Source organism: Boleophthalmus pectinirostris, unplaced genomic scaffold (assembly GCF_026225935.1).
Source record: "Boleophthalmus pectinirostris isolate CB_2022bp ecotype Guang Dong unplaced genomic scaffold, ASM2622593v1 HiC_scaffold_16, whole genome shotgun sequence".
Lineage (NCBI taxonomy): Eukaryota > Metazoa > Chordata > Actinopteri > Gobiiformes > Gobiidae > Boleophthalmus > Boleophthalmus pectinirostris.
The window spans coordinates 9,414,495-9,427,939 of NW_026571095.1; the positions used below are offsets into that span (position 1 = coordinate 9,414,495).

Sequence of the window (13,445 nt, forward strand, 5' to 3'; positions counted from 1 at the left end):
CACCTGACACCTTACAAAGGTAACAGCGTTTTGAAACGAATTACCTTTTAAAGGTGCACTGTGTAACTCTGCTCGTTTCTATGCCGATTTTATTGATTTGCCTTGAATGTTCTAACCTGTAACTCTGCCTGGTAGTGTCATCTGCTTGTCTCCATGGATCGAGACAAGTTTAATGATATATTGTGTAACCTTCGAGGCAAAGAAATAACATCTCCATGGAGACAATCATGTTGCGAACCCTCCACCAGCAAAGTTACATAGTGCACCTTTGAGCTCCTCATACCTTCAGCTTTATTGTACCTGTGTGACAACAATAAAGGTGGAACCAACATATTATGTGGCATTATACTGGAGCACGCTCTTCTGACATTGGACTTTAAATCATAAGAGAGCTGCTGGTTGTGCTTTTTGGCAATAGGAGCATTGTTGGGGTGGGATCAGACCCAGGATGTGTCACCAGTCTAGCCCAAAACTGTCAGTCACTGCGCATCCCTGCTGCAAGCCTCTTTGTGTTTCCATGACAACGCATTCTCATTAGAAAAAGCACACTTAGGCCTGTCATGATAAATACTATATCAACTTATCGATCAAAGGTGTACTATGTTACTTTTTGGTCACCTTTATTGGGAAGAGTTTGTTTATATTTCTCTACTATGATCAGATTTGAGCTAAAGAAGGTTGAAATATGAACTTCTATGACTCATTAGAGATACTAAGTACTACTTGAAAGGTGTACTGCGCAAGTTTTCTGATGGAAAATCTGCCATCAGTTTGTCTCCATGGAGATGTTCTTGCTTTGCCTGGGATGTTCCACAGTATGGCATTAAACAAATATATCCCGTATTTATTCAATTACACAAAAAACATGCATTATTGCTGTGAACGGGCCCACTTCTCCACAGATGTGACCTGTAACTTTGCTTTGTCATGTCACCTGCTTGTTTCCATGGAGGTAGTTAAATGAAATAGCATCTTGTAGAACATTCCATGGCAAAACATTAATATCTATGGTAGAATCAAGCAGGTGAGAAACCCTCTACCAGAAAAGTTACATAGTGTACCTTTAAGTGTTGTATTTTGCTATTTATTTATTTATTTATTTCAGCTCATGTTTTAATAATATTGTACATTTAGATACATTGAGGGATAATTCTTCTTTATAGTTTGGTTTCAATACTATTGTTTATCTTTATCTTTATCCTACTTGTCTCCATGGAGATGTTATTGCTTTGCCTAGAATATTCCATGGTATGACATTAAACATATCCATCTAGCATTAATTCATTACTGGTGTTTCTGTTGCTCAAAAATATAATAGTTCCTTCTGTGAATAGGAGCGACTCTCTACAGATCTGAATTGTAATGTCTAGTCTTGTAACATGCTTGTCTAACTCGCAATAGATACATTAAATCTATACTGCGGAACATTCTAGACAAAGCGAAAACATTTCCATGGAGACGAAACAGATAGCGGACCCTCCTCTAGAAACGTTACAGTGCACCTTTAACTTATCGTGACTGGCCTAAGCACACTACAAGCTAAAGTGCAAAAAAATACAATAAAAATAAAGTTACTCACCACTTTGAGTTCTGGCACCGATCGACTCAATGTCCACTCTTGGCTGTTGACGAACGAATCTGCAAAAAGACAAAAGATGGTAAGTACACTGCAGATGGGAGCCTACATGGTACAATTATGGATTATGTAACAGATATGATTGTTACATAAGGACATGGAAAGTGTCATAGGCCTCTACATCCATCAATAGACCCTGTCTGAATGAAGCAATCACAGGACACATAAGCACACATACTGATTACAACAAAAGCACTAAGTAGACATTTTCAATAGCACAAGAGAAGGTTGATGGCAGCTATAGTTCGGCCTATATAGAAGTAATTTTAAAGATCAGAACATTTCATGAAGCAGAATCCTAAGATGTTAATTTTGTCTTCTTTCGTACATTAATTTTTTGTGGTTCTTTGTAAACACAACAGATTAAGAGATGTATTTACAGCCAAAGCATGAGCATAAATATACACATCTCCTAGTCTAATGTCTTTACCAAAACCCAAGGACTTAATTTCATGAAGCATATACAGTACTTCGTGATTCAGGGTATCCCCGGGTCTGACTACCTCAAATTTAAGACTTTTTAAAGACCTTTTTAAGACCACTAACATGAAAATTAAGACCAAACATCAGGTCTAATTCTAATAATGACCAACCAACTACCAGTACTATATCTAGAATCTAAGGCTAAGTTTATATGATGATGGTCCTAACAGAAGACACAAAAGTGGCGTTCACTTTTTATTCCGCGTTTATACGGTGACGCAAAAGTGTGTGGAATTGGATTGGGTATGCATGCCAGGCAGATCGGTGGTGACGCTCCTTGGTGATGTATGTGACGTAAACACGTATGCGACTTGAGCAGATCCAACTAGAGTTTTGCGTCTTGGGCAGTGGAGATGAAACTGATTGTTTACTCATTGCCGCCGGCGCCAAAAACTAAAGTATTGTTTGCGCATACTTCAAATTAGACGTTCATTCATGTTACGTTATTTCACGTTGTTGTGTTTTTTTTACCCTCCCCTCCATTTAACATTGCACTGCAGCAAGATTGAGTAAACAAAAAAATAGGCTAATGAAATTTAAGACCTTTGTGAAAAAAATAAGACTTGGACAAAATAATTTAAGACTTTTTAAGGCCTTAAATTAGGTACATGAAATTTAAGATCTTTTTAAGACTTTTAAGGCTACCCTGGTGATTACTCATTTCACTAAAATATAGTTAATGCCATAAGATTTTCATAAATATCAACTTTTTTCTAGGTTTTTAATATGGAAAGGTTATAATTTTAGTTCCTAGTTGGACATGTGCAGCAGATGTGACATATATAGAGCTGCATAACTGTTACCAAGCAACCATTAAACATGTTACCAATGGTCAACGCTGTAAATTGCACAATAGCTATTAGACAAATAAAAATTGAAAAAAGGAATATTTTAAAATCCTTGAGCGTAAATTGTCTCTGCTTTTTGGACTGAATCTTCGGTGTTGATGACATAGGTATTTTATTTTAGAACTTCTGGTGTTTTTTGTACTTTTCTTCAACTTTTTTCCCACTTGACTAAGGTTAAATTGTGACAAACTATCACCAAAACAAAGTCCTTCGAAAACCTGTCATATACACTTTAAAAAGACGCATTGCAGTTGTGAATGTTCCACTGTTTGGGATTATACTTTTCTATCTCCAAGCAGTCAACGCCACCAGGCCAAGTTATGGGTCAGATCTGTGGAGAGGCAAGTCCACCTTTAAGCAAGAATGCATGTTTTTCAATGTATTTTCGAGCACTAAAAACACATGTAGGCGCATAAATATTTGATAAGTTTAATGCCATACTGTGGAGCATTCATGGCAACCCTAACCCAAAAAAAAGTGGTAGCATGCAGTCGAGTAATCTCAACCAGAAAAGTTGCACAGTAGAAAGTCTCAGTGACATACACAGTAGATGTTAAGACAGTTCTAAATGTTTCCCACACTGGAGTCACAGCCTGTAGATGGAAATATCATTAAAGCCTGCTATTTATATCAGCTGTTCTTCTGTTGCTATGGTCACTTCTAATTTGGCACATGGCATTACCACATTGTTATTCACACAAGCAGAAGTACAATGCGATGATAAACCAGAGACTGTAAATGGACATAGTTAACCCGCTAGCTGCCATGCTCCAAACAGGAAGTGAGCATGGGGGCGTTCCAGCTCCATCGATTCCAAAATTGTCACCCTGTCTCTGTAACTGCTGCAGTGAGCCTCGTCATTTTGGTCTTAAAATGTTTGCATTAACCCGCTCTACATGATCCTGGTATTTTTGTATATTGCTACTTTGAACGTACCGTATTTTCCGCACTATAGGGCGCGCTCATAAGCCTCCAACCCCGTCAAAAAACAACTGTGCGCCCCACAATCCAGAGCGCCCTATAAACGAATCCAATCAGGTGTCCCAGCACGACTTCAGTAAACTACAAAGTCGCAGCACCTGCAGCACACGCAAACACACACGGAGCAGACAGCAAGAAAGAGAAAAACACCCGCAGCCACACTCATCACTCCACACGGACGAGGAACGGAACGGAGGAACGAACCGAAAAAGCGAGTGCAATGTGCCACTTCTAGAACAACTGAACAACTGAGTCACTGCGAACACGTCAACAATCCAGCGGTCCCAGACAGCACCCTCCCTACACGCCACAATCGAACAAAGCCCAGAGTCACCGTGAACGCACTAAACTAAGTCCAACTGACCCATCCAACTGTTGTGTTTTTCGTTTAAAGTCTGGTGCGGTTTATTTGTGGAAAAAAGTTCGAAAATAGACCATTCTATGACAATGAGTTTTATAATCCAGAGCACCCTATAGTGCGAAAAGTACAGTAAATAAATTCCTATTCCGAATATGGAGCTGGCTCCAAATTCGGTCTTATAACTGCAGACACTGTGAGCTTCATTTGACTGGAGGCAAACGCTATGGGTGACACCGCACTCCCTTAATCCACTTCTTTACACAGTCTGTGATAAACTTTTTTTTTTTTGGTGTAATAAAAAACAAATGTGAGCTATCAACAAAAAAAAATAAAAAATCTTTTCCAGATTATTCAAAATTTGTGCAAAGTCATTTACTTTTTTAATTGCAGCACACAATAATACGTGTATGAATCACTAGCAGTAATTGCGTTTTAAGCCAAGAAACTACGGGACACATTAGTCACAACAGTTATTAGCTTTTTCGTCTAGCAAATCATTCTAAAGTCAAACCAAAGTTAATGAAATTATTTGGAAAGAAAAGTAGCATACACATAAAACTTAGTTAAATTGATTTGTCTCCATAAACAACAGATTACCCTTCTTCAGGTGACACTTCAACTGAGCTGAAAGTTAAAAGGTGCACTGTGTAACTTTCTATCCGGAGGTTTCTACACTTCTTGTCTCCATAGAGAGACTGCTGAGATTATTGTTTGCCTGGAATGCTCTACAGTACTGAGTTAAATTGATCTACCTTCCATTTAAAATCAATTGCAGGCATTTTTGTTGCTCAAAAATACCATGAAAAACACATTCTTACTGTGAGCAGGCTCACATCTCTGCAGATCTGACATGCAACACACTTGGTGGCATCCTCTACTTGTCTCAATGGAGACAATTTATTTTATTTTATTGCCACACCGTGGAGCATGGCCGGCTTACGACTAGGGATGGGCATGATTAGTCGATTAATCGATAATTGATCATTAAGAATTTTGTCGATTACATTCATTTTTAATCGACAAGCCGAATGCAGGTTGCAGTGCGTAGCGTAGGGTGACCAAATGTCCGTTTTTTTCCCAGGACATGTCTGTTTTTCACATAACTGTCCTGGCTATCTGGGTTTTTTTTTTTTAAGTGATGCAAATGTCCGGGTTTTCATTACCTTTCATTGGGCTATTAAACTGAGCGGCTCTTGTAGCTCTCTGTGCACTCAGAAGGAACAAGCAGACACAAACAGTTGCTCAGTCTGCAACATGCTGAAGCACAAATGCACATTTAATGATGACTTGTACAAGAAATTCCCCGCTTTCCATCCCGGTAAAGACAAGTGGAAGGCCATGTGCACAGTGGCAGTGGCAGGGACCTTAAAGCTCACCAGGACACCGAAAAACATGAAAAAGCTTTGCCAGGTGAGAGTAGCTCAATGTCCATGAGGTGGCCCCACCTCCTGCCCCCCGTACGGTGTCCTGGTTTTGACAAACGCAAATATGGCCACCCTAACTTATATTCCACTGAGTCATGTCCTTTAGTCCGACAGAAGTTGACCGCATCAGCGCACAAGAGCTGTTTATTTCTTCACTTGGTTTATGCAAATTATCCAGGCTTTAAGTTTTGTTTCTGTGAGACTCGCACAAAGCTGCATTAAACACATTATAATCTCAAATGGGCTGATGTGGCTCTAGAGTGGTTACGGTTTATATGTCGTAAAGTTGAATTTATTTATGGAGATTAGTAGTGCAGATAGTAATAATAATGATGATAATTTTAAAATAAAAACGTTAATGATTAATCGATAATCGATTGTACCAGATTTTCTTCCATGCATTTGAGCAAAATCTGTATAAGTTCACTGGGTGCTTATTTTTCACTAATCAGGAAGTGCGGATTAGCATACTTGTTGTTGTTATCTTTACTGTCATGGCAAAATTCCACTGTGGTCTCAGAATTGTTAAAAGAGCTTATAAAATCACTGCAGTGAATAAGTAAGGAAAGCATGAGAAATAAATCTGGACCACTTCAAACTGTTTAAATGAACTAGTTCTCTTTTTCATGTGTTTAAGTCAGTAAAAATTTGCTTCAGCGCCTTTAAGTAGCTGTTCCAATATTGGGCTTGTAACATGGTGTGGACTCTAAAAAGGGATTTGGGTAATCCTTCTCAACAGACACCTTTTATGAGACCTGATCCAACTTGTCGGATTTTCCAGTGGCATAAAGATCACTGTGAGAAAGACCAGACCGAGCTCCTCTAAAGTGGAAAAAAAAACACACGAAGAAATGACAACTTCCACAGCTATACTTCTTTCTCACAACTGTGTCACAACAACAATTATAACAAAGTCCTCTTCCTGTCTTGGATCAGCGCCTTACCCCCCAAAACATTCTCAAAACTAGACCGTCTTCAAACAAGTAGGTGGCTAATGCTAGGCTAAAGCAGTAAAGTCCCAACCACAACAATTAAAAGTGTTAAGTTAACACATGCTCATTATTACAGTAAGCCTTGAGAGTCGCAGCCATTTCCTTAAGTGCTGCAGGCCACGCTTGGAGAATGACAGCATAAACGCTAACCATTCAAACATACACCGGTATTTTTCACTCCCAAAAGCGCTTTCAAATTGTAGCATGACTCACAATGGGAGAAGGGCCAGCCAAAATCCCTTTTAACCCACTGCAATTAGACTCAAATGGAGCCTGCACATAGAATATTTACTTATTTCTGACCCCTATTTACAGAGAGGCTTGTGCAGCTTGGGGAGACTCACTTGTTGTGGTGGAGAGCACTGGAGCCTGATCGAAAACAGAGAAGCCTTTTATTTAAGTGAGGGAGCCACATTCAGAGACTTGTCCCGACACGCGCCCGGACGATGCCGCTGAAGAGTGCACACGCAGCAGACGGAGCTCTGAATACATTTCCAATAAGGCTATTAGATCATGCTCCCAGGGGTTTTCCAATGTAAGAGCTATTGTTATCGGAAGCGTGCTTTTTACTATAAAGAGTGTCTAAAACAGCTGTGAGCAAATTAAAGTGTTTAAAGCTAACCTAACAGTGACCCCGCTGAAATGTATCCTTATAGTAGAATGAAGAAAACCGGTCTAGTCACAATAGCTGTGAATATACACAAAATAATGCAAGTACATGTGAAAATACTGTATACGCGGCAGATAGAGCTTATTAAGACTATAAAACTAAATATTATTAACAGTGTTCTATAAGGAGTTTTTGAGGGCAAAATAACTCAGGTGTTTTATTGCGTTTTATTGTCCAATAATTGGGAAGTGTGCAGTTAGCATACTAGATGTTGTTAGTTTTAGCATGATAGAAAAACTGCGCTCTGACTGAAGCTGAAGTTGTGAAAAGCACTTGTAAACTCATCACACTGAATAATTAAAATGTTTTGAATTCATAAGGTAAGTGAAGAATAATTTTGGACCACTGCAAAGTGTGAAAAAAATCAACAGTGTGCCTTGTAATCTGGTGCGCCTTATGTATTAATCCTGGTTGTGTTTACTGACATCAAACTGATTTCATGAGGCACGCACACGGCGCTCAAAAATCTGTCAGTATGACTTTGGTAAACTACGAAGCCGCACCTCTTGACGGAGTGTATTGTGGCTACCGTAGTCAGGAGCCTCGCAGAGTAAGTCTGACAAAAGCTGAACCACATCAGCGCACAAGGAGCGAGCTATTTTTTCAGAGTTTATAGTTTGCGCACATTTGTTTACGTTTTACAGAAATAAAACTTAAAACTGAATGGTTAATTTGCATAAAGTTGCATTAAACACATTATTACTCAAGGTATATTTGAGTCGTCCTCATAGAAATAAATATTCAAACTTAAATTATCCATCCACATTCACATTCATAATAAACATTCACCAACAGGGAAGCAACACAGGGCGAATTACGCCACGATCTGGCAATGGATGGTGGATGCCTGGGCAAAGAGATCAGTCTCAAGTGTTGTCCGTTTGTTTTCGCTTAAAGCTCCTTATAATCTGGTGTGCCTATGTATGAAAATAGACAAGAGAATTCAACATTATTGATATTGCGCCTTATAGTCCCAAAAATACGGTAGTTCTATTTTTTATATTTTAGGAATATAATAAATCAGATGTAGCGCCTTTAAAGATCAATTAATATTTACGTTTCTTTCTTCCTTTTTTTTTTTTTAGTTTACAGCAAATGTGAACTTCAGGATATGTGTTATTTACCAATGCAAATGTACATATTTTCTATCTCCGGTATGCAGAAGGAAATGCAGCTATTAGTTCATGTTATCTCCCCTCAGTGACATCACACGGATGTTAGCAATATTTGCCTCCCAGCCAACTTTCAAAACATGATTTCAATTTTCTTTTATTGCATATCCTAGTACATTTCCTTTCAAGTTTAAACACAAGTCAATTTAGACACATTTCCCAAATATGGTCATCACTTCTGCCCAAGATTAGTCACGCAAACATCTTTTGACATCCCACTGCACTTTTACATGGTAGATATATCAGCACAGACTGTATGAAGAAGTGGACTAAGTGAGTGTGACGTCACCCATAGAGTTCAGTTCCAGTCAAATGAAGCTCAGAAGACTAGCAGTTATAGGAGAGAATTTAAGGCCAGTTCCATTTTAGGAATTTATTTACGGACAAAATAGCTAAATAAAAACACATGTCATGTAGAGTGGGTTAATACGAACATTTTAAGACTGAAAGCACAAGTCTCACTGCAGCAGGTATAGAGAGGAGTGGCAATTTTTCAAGTCGATGGAGCCGGAAGCGCCCCCATGCTCACTTCCCATTTGGAAAGCTCTGTCATTTATTTATATATACAGTCTATGTGTATAACCTTTCCTCTAACAAGCTCAAATGTTACTAGCTTGGCACATCATATTTCTGATTTCACAGAAGGCCTGTTTTTTTTTTACACGTCTTCTGTGGGATACATCGAAACAAAGGCCAGTGCATTGATTACCGTGTAGTGAAGGAAAATGTCACCAAAGGCCAATGACCAAATGGACTTTTCGCTGGGTGACACATGTGGCACTTCTGGAACAGCACATTCCCTTATCATTGAGCATAACCACCTCATTTATCCATCCAGGACGGCAGAGACGGAAAGGGTGAAAGGGCTGCTGGGCACGCTGGTCATGACGGAGCACTTTCAGAGTTCAGTGCATAATATTGTGGAATTGTGTAGTGCAAGATGTGTAGAAGATGGATATACTGTACCTAACCCACTGGCCACAGAGTTTTAAAAAGGAAGTGAGCATGGGGGTGCTTCTGGCTCCATTGACTCTGCTTCCGATTGACTTTACATTGAACAACTGTCACCCTTATTTCCGTAACAGCTGCTGTGAGCATCGTCGTTTTGGTCTTAAAATGTTCGTATTAACCCGCTCTACGTGATCCTGGTGTTTCTACTTCGCTATTTTGTACATAAATGGTCCGTACCTAAATAAAAAACTGACTTTGAATTTTCTCATTATAAATAGTCACCTCAAACAGTCAATGAAGTTAAATACCTCTGCCTCATTCTGGATGAAAATGTCAAATTTATCAGTCACACGAAATACTTAGCGAAGATCAAAACTAGTCTCAATTGCTTTCGTTTTATACGTAAAGATCTAACGCTCCACACTTCAAAAATATTCATGAACACAATGATCTTCTTGCATCTATCTTATTGTATCTCATGGTCGCAGGCCTCCTCAAACACATTGAAACTGCTCTGTTCATTTTACAAATTGACCCTTAAGGTCCTTGACAAAAAGCCCAGACACTGGCACCAACTTTAACCAGTTTTAATAATCTTTAATTATTTTTAAGTGTCTTAACTCTGATGTACCACTGAATTCAGAATTTGTCAGAACCATAAATGAACAAACAGAGCTACTTCAAGAGGTGCTATTAGTGGTAATTGTGTTGTCCCAGACAGTGTAGAGGACAACTCTTGGTCAGTCTCTTCTCTGCCAAAGGGACCAGACTATAGAACTACTTACCAGCTAATTTAAAATTGGAAACATATAGCAAAAAAGTCTATTAAAATTGTTGTACGTTTCCAACCAAAAAAGCACTCACTGAAAATGTACTACACATATTTTATCTGTACATAACTTATGTGCCTTGTCTGTTTTTATGCATGTATTTTATATTTTTTGATATGGACAGGTGTTGAAAACTAGCTCAGAACCACTCAATGCAATGTATCTGGCTTGTTTAATGCGATTGTGACATCCACTAAGTCTATGGCTGGTCATGATGAAGCACTACAACATTTTAGAGTTCAGTGTGTTGTGGGTGGATAGTTTTGGTGCAGTTCCAAAGTCAAAACATGTTTATACTGTTAAATACTTGTCTCTATTGATACTTTGTGGTGACATCACTCTGGGGGTGTTGTTTGCGTGTGTATAGCGGGATGTTCAGCGCTTTCCCTGTCGACACAATGCATGTATTAGCAAGCTAAAAGACTAATGAGTTTTAAGATAGTCAGATAACTCAGGTGTTAAACAGATTTTGTCTAAGATTTTGAACAAATTGGTGAATGTGACTAACTGAAAAACTGTTGACTAATACTGGCTATCCTGTGATTGTAATGTTATTTGAGAGAGACTTGTTCAACAGCACACATCAGCTCACCCATTCCAGTTCCAGTTAAGTCAGTTAGGTCAGGTTATAAAGCACAGATTAAAGTCTAACAAAGCCTCAGACAAAGTATCTAGTGAACAACAACAGACATCATCATCTCTTAAAGTCATGTGTAATGTGTAAGAAAGGTGACTGTAAATGATGATGCCAGGTATATTTAGGGTTTTGAAAAGTTAAGTACAATGCAAAGCCATGTTTAAAAGCGCACTGTGTAATTATTCTGGTGGTGGGTCTGCAACCTGCTCGTCTCCATGGAGATGTTCTTTCTTTGCTGGGAATGTTAAATTACAGATGATGTATTGCTAAACAAAAGAAAAGAGCATTCCTACTGAGAAGAACAAAAGTTAAATGGTGCTGCTTTAAAAATACATTATGTAACTTTTTGGTTGGGTCAGTCACCTGTGTGTTTCTTAAATGTTCCACAATATGAAATTAAACAGCTCAACAAAAAAATAAATAATAAACAATATATATATATATATATATATATATATATATATATATATATATATATATATATATATATATATATATATATATATATAAAAAGCTGGTTTTACAGCTCAAAAATACCTAAAAAAAACAAAAAAACAAAACAGGCATTCTGACTGTGAGTGGGGTGGCAGATCTGACCTTAGTCTTGGTCTTGCTTGGCCTCCATGAAGACAGAAAACTTTGCTGCTATATTGTGAAACATTCCAGACAAAACAGTTACCATATTTTTCGGACTATAACGTGCACTTAAAATCCTTTAAATCCTTTAATTTTCTCAAAAATCGACAGTGTGCCTTATGTATTAATTGTGGTTGTGCTTACTGACCTCGAACTGATTTTATGTGGTACATGGTGCTCAAAAATCTGTCAAATGTTTTAGTATAACTTTGGTAAGGTACAAAGCCGCATTGCTTGATGGATTGTCGGAGCAGGATAGTCAGGAGCCTCGCAGAGTATTTAGTTTCTGTAAAACGTAAACAAATGTGCTCAAAGCTCCATTAAACACATTACTACTCAATGTATATTTCAGTCCTCCTCGTAGGAAAAAAAAAAAAAACTAAACTTAAATTATCCACCCACATTCACAATACATTCATAATAGGGAGGCAACGCCGGGTAAATTATGCCACGATCTGTCAATGGGCTGTGGATGCCAGGGCTAAGGTATCAGTCTTAAGGGTCACCCGTTTATTTTGTTTAGTGTGTACTAAAGTCTGGTGCACCATATGTATGAAAATAGATGAGAGAATTCAACATTATTGATATTGCGCCTTATAATCCCAAAAATACGGTACATCTCTAAGGAGAAATGTATTTAATGGAAAAGTTATACCATGCACCTTTAAAATAGAATGGAGAATGCTATTCAACTGCTAAGACTATAAGGATAAATCAGTTTGTAAATGTAGTCCCCCCAAAACCTCTTATTACTACACCGGTCTACCCCTTTAAACTGCCAGAGTACACAAACAGAAAAGTAAACACATGCTTTATTATGTTACCCATTCTTATCTGTATCTTACTTGAGTTTCCATGGCAACAGAAACGTAGAACAAGAATTTCTTGTTGGGTTTTGCATGGAAAATTACATTTACGCTTGTCTGAAAATGACATTACTGTTCTGCACTGAATTATGGTACCAAAGTTCTGTGCCATTGTGGGAGCCAGTGCACCAGTTCCCCAAAGCACACCCCTAATCGAATCCATGTGCCCCGTTTGGCGTCATTCTTTAAATATGAGCTGCCCCACATTACTGTCCCAGAATGCCTATGGAAACAGAGAGAGGACACCAGTCTCTTTGTCTCCTCTATGGGGGAAAACTCAGAGTTGCTAGCTTGTTTGTCAGGTCTTTCACTTCACTGGCCATGTCCACTTACATAAAACTGTCCATTCAGCGCAGAGGAAGTGAGGCGAAATCATGTGGGAGTACAATGTGAGCTGAATCCTAGTGCCTATAGTAGAGACGAGAGTGTATTTGAGTGAGTGGTTTTTGCAAAGGCAGAGGAAAACTTTGAGGTCTCAACCGAGCGCTGTGGCTCTTGATTTGAATCCTGACCAGTGCGTTCCCATCGCCGTAAATTACAGAGTAAGAATAGGCTTGCAATTAGTATTTTTACCCCCCTCATTTGCCAACCTCACAGTCAACCGACATTCCACAACGGACTACTTTTAACATGTACGCCTATAGCATCCTCTACGGAACTGTTTAAGCAGTGAGGTTGAGAGATAGGGACAAAAATGTATGTCCTGATTTTTCTTCATCATCTGAGATATTTATTGTAGGAAATGTGCTAAAACTAATATGTCCAAAATGCCTGTAAATGTTTGGCCATAATAAAGGGTATTAATTCTTAAAAGTGTCTCAATTTGGTTTACTTTTAATTTGACATAGTTCAACATAGGGGTGTAAGAAAAAAGAGCGATTCAGTGATATATAATGCAGTACGTCATTGAACAATTCTTGAATTAATAAGAAATTCCCCCGAATCAATTTTTTAAATA

The 13,445-nt window shown here is 38.4% G+C and overlaps 1 protein-coding gene across 1 annotated transcript in view; it reads right to left on the reverse strand.

The window, feature by feature from the left end:
• Positions 1-13,445, reverse strand: part of agap3 (ArfGAP with GTPase domain, ankyrin repeat and PH domain 3) — a 262,903-nt gene that overhangs the window by 126,408 nt on the left and 123,050 nt on the right. The window contains exon 2 of the mRNA XM_055152051.1: positions 1,580-1,638. Within this exon, the coding sequence (XP_055008026.1) occupies positions 1,580-1,638 (59 nt within the window). The remainder of the gene's footprint in view (positions 1-1,579; positions 1,639-13,445) is intronic.